Consider the following 20,275-nt stretch of genomic DNA (forward strand, 5'->3'; position numbering starts at 1 on the left):
GTGGACAGAGGGCATTTCTTCCCAAGCCCGACGAGGATCTGGATTACTTACGTAGTTTTTGACCTCCCTGCGGGCGTTCGCGTCGATGGCGAGCCACCTCTGTTGGTACTGGGCCTTGATGTCCGGGTCCTTTGACGTCAAAGAGTTCTTGATCTGTAGGCCAGCTGCGACTCTGGCCACCTGGCTGTTCCCGGGGTTTGCCAGCACTCTGGACAGTTCCACCAGGAAAGTGGGCTAGCGGAGGAGAAGGGGACAACGAAGGGGACAACCGTCAGCCCGGCGGCGGGTGGGGGCTGCCAACGCTTGCCTCCCCTCTCCCTGCCAAGGACGGGACAGCCAAGCTAGGAGAGCCCCGAGCCCTGACACTGTAAGCTTGTTGCGAGCAGGGAATGTGTCTGTTCTGTTACTCCCCCAAAGCGCTTAATATAGTGCTCGGCACGCATTAATTTATTTATTTTACTTGTACATATTTATTCTATTCATTTTATTCTGTTAATATGTTTTGTTAAGCTAGCTAGCTCTCTTCCTCCCTTCAAGGCCCTACTGAGAGCTCACCTCCTCCATGAGGCCTTCCCAGACTGAGCCCCCTCCTTCCTCTCCCCCTCTCCATCCCCATTTTACCGCCTTCCCTTCCCCACAGCACCTGTATATATGTTTGTACATATTTATTACCCTATTTATTTATTTTACTTGTACATATCTATCCTATTTATTTTATTTTGTTAATATGTTTGGTTTTGTTCTCTGTCTCCCCTTCTAGACTATGAGCCCACTGTTGGGTAGGGACTGTCTCTGTATGTTGCCAACTTGTACTTCCCAAGCGCTTAGTACAGTGCTCTGCACACAGTAGGCGCTCAATGTGACTGATTGATTGATTGATTGTTTTGTTCTGTCTCCCCCTTCTAGACTGTGAGCCCACTGTTGGGTAGGGACCGTCTCTATATGTTGCCAACTTGTACTTCCCAAGCGCTTAGTACAGTGCTCTGCACACAGTAAGCGCTCAATAAATACGACTGATTGATTGATTGATTGTTTTGTTCCCTGCCTCCCCCTTCTAGACTGTGAGCCCGATGTTGGGTAGGTACCGCCTCTATATGTTGCCAACTTGGACTTCCCAAGTGCTTAGTACAGTGCTCTGCACACAGCAAGCGCTCAATAAGTACGATTGAATGAATGAATGAAGTGCTCAATAAATACCATTGACTGACTGCAAATCTACATGAGGCCATTTGCCACATTCCTCACGAAGGGGCTCCTGCAGCCATGACCATATCCCCCCATTTCACGATCTGGCGCCCAATGAGGACGGTCAGCTGGTTGAGGCCCCACCCCAAGCTGCCCCAATCAATCAATCAATCAATCGTATTTATTAAGCGCTTACTGTGTGCAACCACCACCCGGCTGCCCACCTCAAGCTTCGGCAAGTCCCCACACCTCGATCCGCTCCAGACCAGAATATTTCTAACTCTGCTTTTACACTTCCCTCAATCAAAGTGGGTTTCCGCCCCGGGTGAAAGGGGAAGAGAACTCAACTGACTTCCCGTGAGGAACATCACCCCAAAAGAGATTACGCCTAAGAAGACACTTTAAAAAAAAAAAAAAGGTATTCCCTTCTTCATGGATGAGAGGGTAATATTTTGGAGTGACTCAAGAGAAAGTGGTCCCGGGGCCCTAGGTCCCCCACTTCCTCCACCGGGCTTCGGTCAAGGATAACAGCTCTAACGGCTTAAAAAAAAATGGCAGAGAGAATGACGGAAATGAACTTAATGATAGAAATAGTGTGGACAAGGAAAGGAGATGAAAACTGGGAAAGATAGTCATCCTTTGGGAAATAAGGGGAAGTACAGAATCCAATTTCACAGTGGAAACTGTAAAAATCCAGGGCGACCCTACACGGGCAATCTTATCTGACTGAGGCAACCAAGAACCAACTTAATTGAAACTCCTTAATAGTCAATCAATCAATCAATCGCATTTATTGAGCGCTTACTATGTGCAGAGCACTGTACTAAGCGCTTGGGAAGTACAAATTGGCAACATATAGAGACAGTCCCAACCCAACAGTGGGCTCACAGTCTAACAGTCGGTGGTTACACTAACTGTGGATCCCTTAATTCATTTGGGGGCTGAGTTCGTAAACTCAGCCCGTGGACCCAGAAAAGGGGGACAGTACAAGACGGCCCTTCAAAGCCTTACTTTAAAAAAAAAAAAATTTCTGTTCAAAAATCTCAAAAGCATCCCAAACTGACAGTGAGCCTTAAAGGAGAGGATGCAATTTTCAGCTTGGCACGGTCAACGGTGGAGGCTAGTCTCAAAAATCACGTGAGGTTCTATTAAGGAGAAAATCCAGGGACAATCGATCAATCGTATTTATTGAGCGCTTACTGTGTGCACAGCACTGGACTAAGCGCTTGGGAAGCACAAGCTGGCAACATATAGAGACAGTCCCTACCCAACAGTGGGCTTACAGTCTAGAAGGGACAAGGTACCCAGGCTTCTTTCCACGCCTCACGATTCTCACTCAAAGCCACATATAAGGTACTTACAATTAACAGAGAAGAACAGTGAAGGCACTGGGGGGTCCCCTTTTCAGGCTAAAATAGTTTAGGGCCTCTCAGAGTGCTAATCCACACCTCTCGGATACTCCTGCCCGCCATCATTTTCTTTAAAAGTCACTAAACCAAAGGTACCGAGAAATCGCAACAGGCGATAAAAATGATCTCCCCCCCTTGTCCATACGTTTTTCGGGTGGGAGCCTGTTGTCTGGTTTAGGTGATGCAAATGGGCATCATCGCCTGTCTCCCCCTTCTAGACTGTGAGCCCGTTGTTGGGTAGGGGCTGTCTGTTGCCGAAATGGCCTTTCCAAGGGCTTAGTCCAGTGCTCTGCACAGTAAGCGCTCAATAAATATCATCATCATCATCATTCGTATTTATTGAGCGCTTACTATGTGCAGAGCACTATACTAAGCGCTTGGGAAGTACAAATTGGCAACATATAGAGACAGTCCCTACCCAACAGTGGGCTCACAGTCTAAAAGGGGGAGACAGAGAACAAAACCAAACGTACTAACAAATTAAAATAAATAGAATAGATATGTACAAATAAAATAAATAAATAAATAAAGTAATAAATATGTACAAACATATATACATATATACAGGTGCTGTGGGGAAGGGAAGGAGGTAAGATGGGGGGGATGGAGAGGGGGACGAGGGGGAGAGGAAGGAAGGGGCTCAGTCTGGGAAGGCCTCCTGGAGGAGGTGAGCTCTCAGCAGGGCCTTGAAGGGAGGAAGAGAGCTAGCTTGGCAGATGGGCAGAGGGATTGGGGGCATGCCAGGCCAGGGGGAGGATGTGGGCCGGGGGCCGATGGCGGGACAGGCGAGAACGAGGTACAGTGAGGAGATTAGCAGCGGAGGAGCAGAGGGTGCGGGCTGGGCTGGAGAAGGAGAGAAGGGAGGTGAGGTAGGAGGGGGCGAGGGGATGGACAGCCTGGAAGCCCAGGGTGAGGAGTTTCTGCCTGATATGACTGAATGAATGGGTGCATTTGGTTGCAGTAGTCATAGGCCTGCTCCCATTAAAGAGAGGTTATAAAGGGTGGTGTCCCTCTCAACCCCGCAGCTCCGTTTTATGAGGGAGAAGCCGAAACAGGAGTGCGACTGGCACGTGGGTTGCTCAACTCTAGCCACCCTGGCTCTACCCGGCGGTCGCCCAACCCGCGGAAGCGGCCTATAGCCACACCATCCCGCGTCTCTTCTTATGAGGAAAAAAGGAGGCAAGACCGGAACCTGCCCGTTGTTTGGTAGCTCTGTGGAAAGAGCTCGGGCTTAGGAGTCAAAGGTCATGGGTTCTAATCCCGGCTCCTCCACTTATCATCATCATCAATCGTATTTATTGAGCGCTTACTGTGTGCAGAGCACTGTACTAAGCGCTTGGGAAGTCCAAGTTGGCAACCTATAGAGACAGTCCCTACCCAGCAGTGGGCTCACAGTCTAAAAGGGGGAGACAGAGAAAAAAACCAAACGTACTAACAAAATAAAATAAATAGAATAGATATGTACAAGTAAAATAGAGTAATAAATATGTACAAACATATATACATATATATGTTTATATGTATATATGTACAAACATATATACATATATATCTTTATGTGTATATATGTACAAACATATATACATATATACATGAATGTTGTCAGCTGTGTGACTTTGGGCAAGCCACTTCCCTTCTCTGGGCCTCAGTTCCCTCATCTGCAAAATGGAGATTAAGACTGTGAGCCCCACGTGGGACAACCTGATGACCTTGTATCTACCCCAGCGCTTAGTACAGGGCTCGGCTTAACAAATGCCATCATTATTATTATACATTGCCGATTTGTTCTCTCCCAAGCGCTTAGTCCAGTGCTCTGCCCCCAGTGAGCGCTCAATCAATACGACTGAATGAGTGAACATCCGTTGGAGTGGGGAAAAAGGTCCGGCTGCCCATCTCTCTTCATTAATTTGTTCAGTCGTATTTATTGAGCGCTTACGGCGTGCAGCGCACTGGACTAAGCGCTTGGGAGAATACAAATCAGCAACATATAGAGACGGTCCCTGCCCAACAACGGGCTCACAGTCTAGATTTATTCCATCGTATTTATTGAGCGTTTCCTGTGTGCAGAGCACTGGACTAAGCGCTTAGGAAGTACAAGTCGGCAACATATAGCGACGGTCCCTGCCCAACAACGGGCTCACAGTCTAAAAGATTTATTCCATTGAGCATTTCCTGTGTGCAGAGCACTGGACTAAGTGCTTGGGAGAGTAGAACCGTGCTTTGCACATAGTAAGCGCTTAATAAATGCTATTATTATTATTATTACAAGTCAGCAACATATAGAGACGGTCCCTGCCCAACAACGGGCTCACAGTCTAGAAGATTTATTCAATTGTATTTATTGAGCACTTACTGTGTGCAGAGCACTCGACTAAGCACTTGGGAGAGTACGAGTCGGCAACGAATAGAGATGGTCCCTACCCAACAACAGGCTCACAGTCTAGAAGATTTATTCCATCTTATTTATTGAGCGTTTCCTGTGTGCAGAGCACCGGACTAAGCACTTGGGAAAAAGTACAAGGGGGCAACATATAGAGGCGGTCCCTGCCCAACAACGGGCTCACAGTCTAGAAGATTCATTCAATCGTATTTATTGAGCGCTTAATGTGTGCAGAGCACTGGACTAAGTGCTTGGAAAGTCCAAATCGGCAACAGATAGGGATAATCCCTACTCAACAACGGGCTCACAGTCTAGAAGATTCATTCCATTGTATTTACTGAGCGCTTACCATGTGCAGAGCACTGGACTAAGCGCTTGGGAAGAGTACAAGTCGGCAACATAGAGAGGCGGCCCCTACCCAACAACAGGCTCACAGTCTAGAAGATTTATTCCCATCGTATTTATTGAGCGTTTCCTGCGTGTGGAGCACTGGACTAAGCGCTTGAGAAGTACAAGTCGGCACCAGATAGAGACGGTCTCCATTCATTCCATTGTATTTATTGAGCGCTTCCTGTGTGCAGAGCACTGGACTAAGCGCTTGGGAAGGCCAAGTCGGCAACATATAGAGACGGTCCATGGCCACCAATGGGGTCGGGATGGCGGGGATTTCCGGGCCGCGGGGAGGTCACACCCCACCGGGGGAGGAGAGGAAGACTCTAGACCATGAGCCCGCTGTTGGGTAGGGACCATAATAAATCTATTCTATTTATTTTATTTTGTTAGTGTGTTTGTTTTTGTTTTTTTTTTCTCTGTCTCCCCCTTTTAGACTGTGAGCCCAATGTTGGGTAGGGACTCTCTCTATATGTTGCCAATTTGTACTTCCCAAGCGCTTAGTACAGGGCTCTGCACATAGTAAGCGCTCAATAAATATGATTGATTGATGTTGCCAACTTGTACTTCCCAAGTATTTAGTCCAGTGCTCTGCACACAGTATGCGTTCCATAAATACGATTGAAGGAATCTTCTAGACTGTGAGCCCGCTGTTGGGTAGGGACCGTCTCTATATGTTGCCAACTTGGACTTCCCAAGCGCTTAGTCCAGTGCTCCGCACACAGTAAGCGCTCCATAAATACGATTGAAGGAATCTTCTAGACTGTGAGCCCGGTGTTGGGTAGGGACCGTCTCTATATGTTGCCAACTTGTACTTCCCAAGTATTTAGTCCAGTGCTCCGCACACAGTAAGCGCTCAATAAATACGATTGAAGGAATCTTCTAGGCTGTGAGCCCGTTGTTGGGTAGGGACCATCTCTACATGTTGCCAACTTGTACTTCCCAAGCATTTAGTCCAGTGCTCCGCACACAGAAAGCACTCCATAAATACAATTGAATGAATCTTCTAGACTGTGAGCCCGTTGTTGGGTAGGGACCGTCTCTAGATGTTGCAGACTTGTACTTCCCAAGCGCTTAGTACAGTGGTCTGCACACAGTAAGCGCTCAATATGATTGAATGAATGAAGCCCCGCCAATCCCCCACCCACCCAAAACATCCACCCCCAAATCCACCCTTCTTCCTTTCATTCATTCAATCGTATTTAGTGAGCGCTTACTGTGTGCAGACCACTGTACTAAGCGCTTGGGAAGTACAACTGGCTCACAGTCTAGAAGATTCATTCAATCGTATTTATGGAGTGCTTACTGTGTGCGGAGCACTGTACTAAGCGCTTGGAAAGTACAAGTTGGCAACGTCTAAAGACGGTCCCTACCCAACAGTGGGCTCACAGTCTAGAAGATTCATTCAATCGTATTTATGGAGTGCATACTGTGTGCGGAGCACTGTGCTAAGCGCTTGGGAAGTACAAGCTGGCGACATGTATATATGTTTGTACAGATTTATTACTCTATTTTACTTGTACATATTCATTCTACTTATTTTATTTCGTTAATATGTTTTGTTGTCTGTCTCCCCCTTCTAGACTGTGAGCCCACTGTTGGGTAGGGACCGTCTCTCTATGTTGCCAACTTGGACTTCCCAAGCACTCAGTACAGTGCTCTGCACACGGTAAGCGCTCCATAAATACGATTGATTGATTGATAGAAGATTCATTCAATCGTATTTATGGAGCGCATACTGTGTGCGGAGCACTGTACGAAGCGCTTGGGAAGTACAAGTCGGTGACATCTAGGGATGGTCCCTACCCAACAGCGGGCTCACAGTCTAGAAGATTCATTCAGTCGTATTTATGGAGTGCATACTGTGTGCGGAGCACTGGACTAAGCGCTTGGGAAGTACAAGTTGGTGACATATAGAGACGGTCCCTACCCAACAACAGGCTCACAGTCTAGAAGATTCATTCAATCGTATTTATGGAGCATATACTGTGTGCAGAGCACTGTAATAAGCGCTTGGGAAGTCCAAGTCGGCGACATGTAGAGACGGTCCCTACCCAACAGCGGACTCACAGTCTAGAAGGGGGAGACAGACAACAAAACGAAACATAGAGAAGCAGCGTGGCTCAGTGGAAAGAGCCCGGGCTTTGGAGTGAGTCAGAGGTCATGGGTTCCAATCCTGGCTCTGCCAATTGTCAGCTGTGTGACTTTGGGCAAGTCACTTCACTTCTCCGTGCCTCAGTTCCCTCATCTGCAAAATGGGGATTAAGCCTGTGAGCCCCCCGTGGGACAACCTGATCACCTTGTAAACTCCCCAGAGCTTAGACCAGTGCTTTGCACATAGTAAGCGCTTAATAAATGCCATCCTATTATATTATTATTATATTAGCCAAATAAAATAAACAGAATAAGTACGTACAAATCAAATAAAACCGTACAAACATATATACAGCTGCTGTGAGCCCGCTGTTGGGCAGGGACCATCTCAATGTGTTGCCGACTTGTACTTCCCAAGCGCTTAGTACAGTGCTCTGCACACAGTAAGCGCTCAATAAATTCGTATTTATCGAGCGCTTGCTGTGTGCTGAGCACTGTACTAAGCGCTTGGGAAGTAGGGAAGCAGCGTGGCTCGGCAGAAAGAGCCCGGGCTTTGAAGTCAGAGGTCATCGGTTCAAATTCCGGCTCTGCCCCGGTCAGCTGTGTGACTTTGCGCAAGTCACTTCATTTCTCTGGGCCTCAGTGACCCCCTCTGTAAAATGGGGGTGAAGCCTGTGCGCCCAACGTGGGACCACCTGATCACCTTGTAGACTCCCCAGCGCTTAGAACGGTGCTTTGCACAAAGTAAGCGCTTAATAAATGCCATCCTATTACATTATTATATTAATGAATCAAATTTATTGAGCGCTTACTGTGTGCAGAGCACTGTACTAAGTGCTTGGGAAGTCCAAGTTGGCAACATATAGAGACAGTCCCTACCCAACAGTGGGCTCACAGTCTAGAAGAGTGGGCTCACAGTCTACAAGAAAAAGCCTGGGCTTTGAAGTCAGAGGTCATCGGTTCAAATCCCGGCTCTGCCCCTGGTCAGCTGTGTGACTCTGGGCAAGTCACTTCATTTCTCTGGGCCTCAGTTCCCTCCTCTGTAAAATGGGGGTGAAGCCTGTGAGCCCCATGTGGGACAACCTGATCACCTTGTAGCCTCCCCAGCGCTTAGAACGGTGCTTTGCACATAGCAAGCGCTTAATAAATGCCATCCTATTATATTATTATTATACTAATCAAATTTATTGAGCACTTACTGTGTGCAGAGCACTGTACTAAGTGCTTGGGAGGGACACGCTGGCAACATATAGAGACGATCCCTACCCAACAGTGGGCTCACAGTCTAAAAGAGTGGGCTCACAGTCTAAAAAAAAGAGCCCAGGCTTTGAAGTCGGAGGTCATCGGTTCAAATCCCGGCTCTGCCCCTGGTCAGCTGTGTGACTCTGGGTAAGTCACTTCATTTCTCTGGGCCTCAGTTCCCTCCTCTGTAAAATGGGGGTGAAGCCCGTACGCCCCACGTGGGACCACCTGATCACCCTGTAGACTCCCCAGCGCTTAGAACGGTGCTTTGCACATAGCAAGCGCTTAATAAATGCCATCCTATTATACTAATCAATCAATCAATCGTATTTATTGAGCGCTTACTGCATGCAGAGCACTGTACTAAGCGCTTGGGAAGTCCAAGTTGGCAACATATAGAGCCAGTCCCTACCCAACAGTGGGCTCACAGTCTAGAAAGGGGAGACAGACAACAAAACCAAACATATTAACAAGATAAAATAAATAGAATAGATATGTACAAGTAACATAAATAGGGTAATAAATATGTACAAACATATATACAGGTGCTGTGGGGAAAGGAAGGAGCCCGGGCTTTGAAGTCAGAGGTTATGGGTTCAAACCCCGGCTCTGCCCCTGGTCAGCTGTGTGACTCTGGGCGAGTCACTTCATTTCTCTGGGCCTCAGTTCCCTCCTCTGCAAAATGGGGGTGAAGCCCGTGCGCCCCACGTGGGACCACCTGATCACCCTGTAGACTCCCCAGTGCTTAGAACGGTGCTTTGCACACAGTAAGCGCTTAATAAATGCCATCCTATTATATTATTATTATATTAATCAATCGTATTTATTGAGTGCTTACTGTGTGCAGAGCACTGTACTAAGCGCTTGGGAAGGCCAAGTTGGCAACATCTAGAGACGGTCCCTACCCAACAGTGGGCTCACAGTCTAAAAAACCCGGGCTTTGAAGTCAGAGGTCACGGGTTCAAATCCCGGCTCTGCCCCCGGTGTGCCTCGGGGCAAGTCACTTCATTTCTCTGGGCCTCAGTTCCCTCCTCTGCAAAATGGGGGTGAAGCCCATGCGCCCCACGTGGGACCACCTGATCACCCTGTAGACTCCCCAGCGCTTAAAACGGTGCTTTGCACATAGTAAGCACTTAATGCCATCCTATTATATTAATCAATCAAATTTATTGAGCGCTTACTGTGTGCAGAGCACTGTTCTAAGCGCTTAGGAAGGCCAAGTTGGCAACATATAGAGACGGTCCCTACCCAACAGTGGGCTCACAGTCTAAAAGAAAGCTCCCGGGCTTTGAAGTCAGAGGTCACGGGTTCAAATCCCGGCTCTGCCCCCGGTGTGACTCGGGGCAAGCCACTTCATTTCTCTGGGCCTCAGTTCCCTCCTCTGCAAAATGGGGGTGAAGCCCGTGCGCCCCACGTGGGCCCACCCGATCACCCTGTAGACTCCCCAGCGCTTAGAACGGTGCTTTGCACATAGTAAGCGCTTAATAAATGCCATCCTATTATATTATTATTATTATTATATTAATCAATCGTATTTATTGAGCGCTTACTGTGTGCAGAGCACTGTACTAAGCGCTTGGGAAGTCCAAGTTGGCAACATATAGAGACAGTCCCTACCCAACAGTGGGCTCACAGTCTAAACGAAAAAACCCAGGATTTGAAGTCAGAGGTCACGGGTTCAAATCCCAGCTCTGCCACTGGTCAGCTGTGTGACTTGGGGCAAGTCACTTCATTTCTCTGGGCCTCAGTTCCCTCCTCTGCAAAATGGGGGTGAAGCCCGTGCGCCCCATGTGGGCCCACCCGATCACCCTGTAGACTCCCCAGCGCTTAGAACGGTGCTTTGCACATAGCAAGCGCTTAATAAACGCCATCCTATTATATTAATCAATCAATCAATCGTATTTATCAAGCGCTTACTGTGTGCAGAGCACTGTACTAAGCGCTTGGGAAGTCCAAGCTGGCAACATATAGAGCCGGTCCCTACCCAACAGTGGGCTCACAGTCTAAAAGAAAAAACCCGGGCTTTGAAGTCAGAGGTCACGGGTTCAAATCCCGGCTCTGCCCCCGGTGTGCCTCGGGGCAAGTCGCTTCATTTCTCTGGGCCTCAGTTCCCTCCTCTGCAAAATGGGGGTGAAGCCCGTGCGCCCCACGTGGGCCCACCCGATCACCCTGTAGACTCCCCAGCGCTTAGAACGGTGCTTTGCACATAGCAAGCGCTTAATAAATGCCATCCTATTATATTATTATTATTATATTAATCAATCGTATTTATTGAGCGCTTACTGTGTGCAGAGCACTGTTCTAAGCGCTTGGGAAGGCCAAGTTGGCAACATCTAGAGCCGGTCCCTACCCAACAGTGGGCTCACAGTCTAAAAAACCCGGGCTTTGAAGTCAGAGGTCACGGGTTCAAATCCCGGCTCTGCCCCTGGTCAGCTGTGTGACTTTGGGCGAGTCACTTCATTTCTCTGGGCCTCAGTGACCTCCTCTGCAAAATGGGGGTGAAGCCCGTGCACCCCACGTGGGACCACCCGATCACCTTGTAGACTCCCAAGCGCTTAGAACGGTGCTTTGCACATAGCAAGCGCTTAATAAATGCCATCTTATTATATTATTATTATATTAATCAATCTAATTTATTGAGCGCTTACTGTGTGCAGAGCACTGTACTACGCGCTTGGGAAGTACAAGCTGGCAACATCTAGAGCCGGTCCCTACCCAACAGTGGGCTCACAGTCTAAAAAACCCGGGCTTTGAAGTCAGAGGTCACGGGTTCAAATCCCGGCTCTGCCCCTGGTCAGCTGGGTGACTCTGGGCGAGCCACTTCATTTCTCTGGGCCTCAGTTCCCTCCTCTGCAAAATGGGGGTGAAGCCCGTGCGCCCCACGTGGGACCACCCGATCACCTCGTGGCCTCCCCAGCGCTTAGAACAGTGCTTTGCACCTAGTAAGCGCCTAATAAACGCCATCCTTATCATCGTTAAATCCGGCTGATGGGCGTGAGGAGGCTCCCACATGGCCCTAGGCCCCGGCGCGCCCCTCCCCCCACGCCCAGCACGCAGCGCCGCGCAACCGAACGTGGCTGAGCGCGCGCGCGCGCCGCCGCCCAAGGCTCGCGCGCCCATTGGCTGCCGCCGCCGCCCCGCGCCCCGCCATTGGCCGGCGGCCCGGACACGCCCCCCTCCGCGCGGCCGGCCGGGGTTAGGTTGGCCCGGGGGAGGGGGAGGGGAGGAGAGGGGCGCGGTGGGGGTGGGGAGGGGGGATTCCCGGGCTCCGCACGCACCAGGTTCTCCACGGCCGCCCGCTCCAGGAACTTCTGCGCCGCCTCCAGCTCATTGCGATCTGCGGGGAGGAAGGGACAGGGGTCAGCGGGGAGGGCCGGAAAAACCGCCAACCCCCCCCGATCCCGCGGCCTCCCGCCTACCGGGCGAGACGGTCTTCTCCAGGATGGTGATCAGCTCCATGGCGGCGGCGTTGGGTCACCACAAGCCCATTCACCGGTTCCCTCTTCTTCCTGCTCCGCGGGGGGGGACCGGCGCGGCGGAGGGAGAAGGACTGAGGCGTGCCTCTGAGGCGGCCGGGACGGGAAGGGCCCCAACCGCGCCGGCGGAGGGATATCGGGGCCGGGCCTCACCGCGGCGGCGCCGCGCTCCGAGCCCATTGGCCCCCGCCGCGGCCACGCGGAAGCGCCGATTGGCCGGCCGGGCGGGGCCCCGCGCGCCGATTGGCCCGCCCGGCGGGGTGGGCGGGACCTTCGCCGCGATTGGCTGGCGGGACTTCGGTGGGGGGGGAAGGGGAGGCCGCCCGCCCATTGGCTCCGGCGGCCGGGGGCGCGGCGCTCTGATTGGCTGGGCGGGCGGGGGGACCCCCGGGGAGGGCGGGACGGCGGGCTCGGGGCGCCGCGATTGGCCGAATTGCGGCGTTCTGATTGGTCCAGCGGAGGTCGGAGCGCCGCGGCCCGAGTTCGAGGACGAGGCGGTGGAAAGGCGGGAGGCGTTGGGGGGAAGGGGCGGCCGACCCTGGAAACCTGGGAATGTCCATCTGGGCGGATTTATTACTCCATCTACTTCATTAATCATACGGATTTATCCCCCTTTCCCCTGCAAACGCATATTTGAACATATTAATTCCTCCATCTATTTCATTATAATAATGGCATTTATTTGTCGCCAATTTGTACTTCCCAAGCGCTCAGTCCAGTGCTCTGCACATAGTAAGCGCTCAATAAATACGATTGATGATGATGATGATGATGATTTATTAAGCGCTTACTATGTGCAATTAATGATGTGGATTTACCCACAGCAGCGTGGCTCGGTGGAAAGAGCCCGGGCTTTGGAGTCAGAGGCCCTGGGTTCAAATCCCACCCCGCCTATTAGACTGTGAGCCCACTGTTGGGTAGGGACTGTTTCTATATGTTGCCAACTTGGGCTTCCCAAGCGCTTAGTACAGTGCTCTGCACACAGTAAGCGCTCAATAAATACGATTGATTGATTGATTGTGAGCCCACTGTTGGGTAGGGACCATCTCTGTATGTTGCCAACTTGGGCTTCCCAAGTGCTTAGTACAGTGCTCTGCACACAGTAAGCGCTCAAATACGATTGATTCATTGATTGTCAGCTGTGTGACTTTGGGCAAGTCACTTCGCTTCTCTGGGCCTCAGCGGCCTCATCTGGAAAATGGGGATGAAGACTGGGAGCCCCCCGTGGGACAACCTGATCACCTTGTAGCCTCCCCAGCGCTTAGAACGGTGCTTTGCACATAGTGAGCGCTTAATAAATGCCATTATTATTATTATTATCCACCTTTCCCCTGCAAATGTATATTTGGGCATATTTATTACTCCATCTATTTCATTAATGATGTGGATTTATCCACCTTTCCCCTGCAAACGCATAGTTGAACATATTTATTACTCCATCTGTTTCATTAATGATGTGGATTTACCCGCAGCAGCGTGGCTCAGTGGAAAGAGCCCGGGCTTTGGAGTCAGAGGCCCTGGGTTCAAATCCCAGCCCCGTCAGTTGTCAGCTGTGTGACTTTGGGCAAGTCTTTGGGCAAGCCCGGGCTTTGGAGTCACGTGTATATATGATATACCTGTATATATGTGTATATGTTTGTACGTATTTGTTACTCTATTTTACTTGTACGTATCTATTCTATTTATTTTATTTTGTTAGTATGTTTGGTTTTGTCCTCTGTCTCCCCCTTTTAGACTATGAGCCCACTGTTGGGTAGGGACTGTCTCTAGATGTTGCCAACTTGGACTTCCCAAGCGCTTAGTACAGTGCTCTGCACACAGTAAGCACTCAATAAATACGATTGATGATTGATGATGATGATGATGACTTTGGGCAAGTCACTTCACTTCTCTGGGCCTCAGCGACCTCATCTGGAAAATGGGGATGAAGACTGAGCCCCGTGTGGGACAACCTGATCACTTTGCAGCCTCCCCAGCACTTAGAACAGCACTTTGCACATAGTAAGCGCTTAATAAATGCCATTATTATTATTATTAACCACCTTTCCCCTGCAAATATATATTTGAACATATTTATTACTCCATCTATTTCATTAATGATGCGGATTTATCCGCCTTTCCCCTGCAAACGCATATGTGAAACATATTTATTACTCCATCTATTTCATTAATGATGTGGATTTACCCACAGCAGCGTGGCTCAGTGGAAAGAGCCCGGGCTTTGGAGTCAGAGGCCCTAGGTTCAAATCCCAGCCCCGCCAGTTGTCAGCTGTGTGACTTCGGGCAAGTCACTTCACTTCTCTGGGCCTCAGCGGCCTCATCTGGAAAATGGGGATGAAGACTGGGAGCCCCCTGTGGGACAACCTGATCACCTTGTAACCTCCCCAGCGCTTAGAACAGCGCTTTGCACATAGTAAGCGCTTAATAAATACCATTATTATTGTTATTATCCACCTTTCCCCTGCAAATGTGTGTTTGGACATATTTATTACTCCAACTATTTCATTCATGATGTGGATTTACCCACAGCCGCATGGTTCAGTGAAAAGAGCCCGGGCTTTGGAGTCAGAGGCCCTGGGTTCAAATCCCAGCCCCGCCAGTTGTCAGCTGTGTGACTTTGGGCAAGTCACTTCACTTCTCTGGGCCTCAGCGGCCTCATCTGGAAAATGGGGATGAAGACTGGGAGCCCCCTGTGGGGCAACCTGATCACCTTGTAACCTCCCCAGCGCTTAGAACAGTGCTTTGCACATAGTAAGCGCTTAATAAATGCCATTATTATTATTATTATCCACCTTTCCCCTGCAAATGTATATTTGGGCATATTTATTACTCCATCTATTTCATTAATTATGTGGATTTATCCACCTTTCCCCTGCAAATGTATATTTGGGCATATTTATTACTCCATCTATTTCATTAATGATGTGGATTTACCCACAGCAGCGTGGCTCAGTGGAAAGAGCCCGGGCTTTGGAGTCAGAGGCCCTGGGTTCAAATCCCAGCCCCGCCAGTTGTCAGCTGTGTGACTTTGGGCAAGTCACTTCACTTCTCTGGGCCTCAGTGACCTCATCTGGAAAATGGTGATGAAGACTGTGAGCCCCATATGGGACAACCTGATCACCTTGTAACCTCCCCAGCTCTTAGAACAGTGCTTTGCACATAGTAAGCGCTTAATAAATGCCATTATTATTATTATCCACCTTTCCCCTGCAAATGTATATTTGGACATATTTATTACTCCATCTATTTCATTAATGATGTGCATTTATCCACCTTTCCCCTGCAAAACTATTTTTCTTCCCTTACTGACCCCCACACCCATCACCCCCGTCAGCTGTTCCAGACATTCAGTCAGTCGTATTTATTCATTCAATCGTATTTTTTATGGCATTTATTAAGCGCTTACTATATGCAAGGCAGATTTGTTGAGCGCTTACTGTGTGCAGAGCACTGGACTAAGCGGTTGGGAAGTGCAAATCGGCAACATATTCATTCATTCAGTCGTATTTATTGAGCGCTTACTGTGTGTACAGCACTGGACTAAGCACTTGGGAAGTACATTGATTCGTATTTATTGAGCACTTACTGTGTGTAGAGCACTGGACTAAGCGCTTGGGAAGTACATTGATTCAATCGTATTTATTGAGCACTTACTGTGTGCAGAGCACTGGACTAAGCACTTGGGAAGTACAGTGATTCAGTCGTATTGAGCGCTTACTGTGTGCAGAGCACTGGACTAAGCGCTTGGGAAGCACATTCATACATTCAATCGTATTTATTGAGCACTTACTGTGTGTAGAGCACTGGACTAAGCGCTTGGAAAGTACATTGATTCAGTTGCATTTATTGGGCGCTTACTGTGTGCAGAGCACTGGGCTAAGCGCTTTGAAAGTACATTTAACACCCTCCTCAGGCCCCCTGTTCCTCCCCCTCCTCCATCCCTCACCCCCAATGATCTGGCCTCCTACTTCATTAGTGAAATTAACGCCATCAGGTCTGAGCTCCCCAAAGTCACCCCTCCACCTTCTCCATCCACGCCGCTTTCAACCCTCTGCTCTACTTTCCCATCCTTCCCAGCAGTATCTTCAGATGAGATCTCCCTCCTCCCAACTGCTACTCCATCATCAATCGTATTTATTGAGCGCTTACTGTATGCAAAGCACTGTACTAAGCGCTTGGGAAGTCCAAGTTGGCAACATCTAGAGACAGTCCCTACCCAACAGTGGGCTCACAGTCTAAAAGGGGGAGACAGAGAACAAAACCAAACATACCAACAAAATAAAATAAATAGATATGTACAAGTAAAATAAATAAATAGAGTAACAAATATGTACAAACATATATACATATATACAGGTGCTGTGGGGAAGGGAAGGAGGTAAGATGGGGGAATGGAGGGGGAACGAGGGGGAAGGAAGGAAGGGACTCAGTGTGGGAAGGCCTCCTGGAGGAGGTGAGCTCTCAGTAGGGCCTTGAAGGGAGGAAGAGAGCTAGGTTGGCGGATGTGGGGAGGGAGGGCATTCCAGGCCCTGGGGATGACGTGGGCCGGGGGTTGATGGCGGGACAGGCGAGAATGAGGCCTAACGGTGAGGAGATTAGCAGCAGAGGAGCGGAGGGTGCGGGCTGGGCTGGAGAAGGAGAGAAGGGAGGGGAGGTAGGAGGGGGCGAGGTGATGGACAGCCTTGAAGCCAAGGGTGAGGAGTTTCTGCCTGATGCGCAGATTGATTGGTAGCCACTGGAGATTTTTGAGGAGGGGAGTAACATGCCCAGAGCGTTTCTGGACAAAGACAATCCGGGCAGCGGCATGAAGTATGGATTGAAGTGGGGAGAGACACGAGGATGGGAGATCAGAGAGAAGGCTGATGCAGTAGTCCAGACGGGATAGGATGAGAGCTTGAATGAGAAGGGTAGTGGTGTGGATGGAGAGGAAAGGGCGGATCTTGGCAATCTGGCGGAGCTGAGACCGGCAGGTTTTGGTGACGGCTTGGATGTGAGGGGTGAACAAGAGAGCGGAGTCGAGGATGACACCAAGGTGGCGGGCTTGTGAGACGGGAAGGATGGTAGTGCCGTCAACAGTGATGGGAAAGTCAGGGAGAGGGCAGGGTTTGGGATGGAGGACAAGGAGTTCAGTCTTGGACATGCTGAGTTTTAGGTGGCGGGCAGACATCCAGATGGAGATGTCCTGAAGGCAGGAGGAGATGCGAGCCTGGAGAGAGGGGGAGAGAGCAGGGGCAGAGATGGAGATCTGGGTGTCATCAGCGTAGAGATGATAGTTGAAGCCGTGGGAGTGAATGAGGTCACCAAGGGAGTGCGTGTAGATCGAGAACAGAAGGGGACCAAGCACTGAACCTTGGGGAACCCCCACAGTAAGGGGATTGGTCTGTGCTTCAGACCCAATTCCCTCTCATTTTATGAAATCTCTCACCCTTTCCCCCCTCCCCTCCTTAACTTCCTTCTTCAACTGCTCACTCTCCACTGGTTCCTTCCCCTCTGCCTTCAGACATGCCCACATCTCCCCCATCCTAAAAAAAACCCTCTCTTGACCCCACTGCCCCTTCCAGTTATCTCCCTATCTCCCTCCTACCCTTCCTTTCCAAACTCCTAGAACGAGTCATCTACACTCAATGCCTCGAATTCCTCAATGCCAACTCTCTCCTAGATCCCCTCCAATCTGGCTTCCGTTCCCTACACTCCACCGAAACCGCCCTCTCCAAGGTCACCGATGACCTCCTTCTTGCCAAATCCAACGGCTCCTACTCTACCCTAATCCTCCTCGACCTCTCAGCTGCCTTCGACACTGTGGACCACCCCCTTCTCCTCAACACGCTATCCAACCTTGACTTCATGGATTCTGTCCTCTCCTGTTTCTCTTCTTATCTCTCCGGCCATTCATTCTCAGTCTCCTTCACGGGCTCCTCCTCCCTCTCCCATCCCCTTACTGTAGGGGTTCTTCAAGGGAATTCAATATGTCCAAGACACTTTGGACTGAGCCCCCTTTTTCCTCTCCTCCTCCCCATCCCCCCTGCTCTACCTCCTTCCCCTCTCCGCAGTACCTGTATATGTATTTGTACATATTTACTATTCTATTTTGTTAATGATGTGCATCTAGCTTTAATTCTATTTGTTCTGACGACTTGACAGAAGTACAAGTTGGCAACAGATAGAGACGGTCAATCAATCAATCGTATTTGTTGAGCGCTTACTGTGTGCAGAGCACTGTACTAAGCGCCTGGGAAGTACAAGTCGGCAACAGACAGTGTCAAACACTGTGGTAGATATAAGATAATCAGGTCCCACACGGGGCTCACAATCTAAGTAGGAGGGAGAACTGGTATTGAATCCCCATTTTGCAGATGAGGGAACTGAGGCCCAGAGAAGTGAAGCGGCTTGCCCAAGGTCACACAGTAGGCAAGTGGCGGAGCTGGGATGAGAACCCAGATCCTTTTGGCTTCCAGGCCCAGGATCTATATCCACCAAAGCCACGCTGCTTCCAAGGGAGGCAAGAAGAGAGTGCGGGATTCCCGGACAGGTGAGAGGCCGGGGCTAGCCAGAGAGACTTAGGAGTTGTCACTCATTCATTCAATGGTATTTATTCATTCATTCATTCAATCGTATTTATTGAGCGCTTACTGCGTGTAGAGAACTGTACTGAGTCGTCAGCACAGAAGCGATAGTAGCTCCTTCTGGACCTGTCTTTTCATTCATTCATGCATTCAGTCGTATTTATTGAGCGCTTACTGCGTGCAGAGAACTGTACTGAGTCGTCAGCACAGAAGCGATAGTAGCTCCTTCTGGACCTGTCTTTTCATTCATTCATTCAATCGTATTTATTGAGCGCTTACTGTGTGCAGAGCACTGTGCTAAGTGCTTGGGAAGTACAAGTTGGCAACATATAGAGACGGTCCCTGCCCCAACAGTGGACTCACGGTCTAGAAGGGGGAGACAGAGAACAAAACAAAACATATTAACAAAATAAGTAGAATAAATATGTACAAATAAAATAAATAAATAAATAAATAGAATAAATACATAGTCTGCCCTACTTGCTGTCCCAACCACTTCGTCCAGTGCTGTGCACTGCAACCCATCCCGAGGGCAAGCATCAGGCCTCCTCCTCCTCCCTCTGCCCCACCTCCAGGGCCCGGGAAGCAGTGTGGCCCAGTGGCAAGAACGCCACTTGCCTGTTGTGAGACCTTGTGCAAGTCATTTTACTTCCTCTGGGCCTTAGTTTCCTCGTCTGCAAAATGGGGACTCAAAACCCATGCTCCCTCCTACTTACACGGTCAGCCTGGGGAGGGACCGAGACTATGTCTGACCTGATGATCCATCCCAGCGCTTGGCTCATAGTAAGTTCTTAACACACACCATTAATACGACTACTAGTTCAATGCATAAATGTGTACCTATTTTTTTAATTGCCTTTATTAAGCGCTTACTATGTGCAAAGCACTGTTCCCATTGGACTGTCAGCCCCTTTAAGGCATAGACCGTATTTTCTCTTTCTATTGTTCTCCCGTGTCCAGGAAAGTATAATCATCATCATCATTGTGCTATTTAAGGCTATGTGCCAAGCACTGTACCAAGCGCTGCAGTGGATACAAACAAATCATTCATTCATTCGTATTCATTGTTCGTTCCACTGAACCTCGCAGACTGTGAGCCTGTGGTTGGGTAGGGATGGTCTCTATCTGTTGCCAAATTGTACTTCCCAAGCGCTTAGTACAGTGCTCTGCACACAGTAAGCGCTCAATAAATATGATTGAATGAATCGAGCGCTTACTGTGTGCAAAACACTTTACTAAGCACTTGAGAGACTATGACATAACACCAGACCTTCCCTGCCCACAAGCTCACAGCCTAGATCGAGTTGGACCTGGTCCCTATCCCACGTCGGGCCGCACGGTCTTGATCCCCATTTTCCAGATGAGGTAACTGAGGCCTAGAGAAATGAAGTGACTTGCCCAAGGTCACCCACCAGACAAGTGGCGGAGCGGGGATTAGAAGTCATGAACTTCTGACCCCTTAGGCCTGTGCTCTATCCACTACATCATGAGTTTGGGGGTTTTTTGGGTGCGTGTTTGTGTGTAGAGGGGTGTGTG

General features: G+C 49.6%; 1 protein-coding gene across 1 annotated transcript in view; it reads right to left on the reverse strand.

Annotated features, from left to right (window-relative positions):
• Positions 1-12,303, reverse strand: part of KPNB1 (karyopherin subunit beta 1) — a 47,960-nt gene extending 35,657 nt beyond the window's left edge. Inside the window, exons 1-3 of the mRNA XM_038753456.1 lie at positions 12,120-12,303; positions 11,979-12,037; positions 52-234 (exon numbers count right to left, since the gene is read on the reverse strand). Of these exons, the coding sequence (XP_038609384.1) occupies positions 52-234; positions 11,979-12,037; positions 12,120-12,159 (282 nt within the window). The 5' untranslated portion in view covers positions 12,160-12,303. The remainder of the gene's footprint in view (positions 1-51; positions 235-11,978; positions 12,038-12,119) is intronic.
• Between the last annotated feature and the right edge of the window lie 7,972 nt (positions 12,304-20,275).

This window comes from Tachyglossus aculeatus, chromosome 11, assembly GCF_015852505.1.
Source record: "Tachyglossus aculeatus isolate mTacAcu1 chromosome 11, mTacAcu1.pri, whole genome shotgun sequence".
NCBI lineage: Eukaryota > Metazoa > Chordata > Mammalia > Monotremata > Tachyglossidae > Tachyglossus > Tachyglossus aculeatus.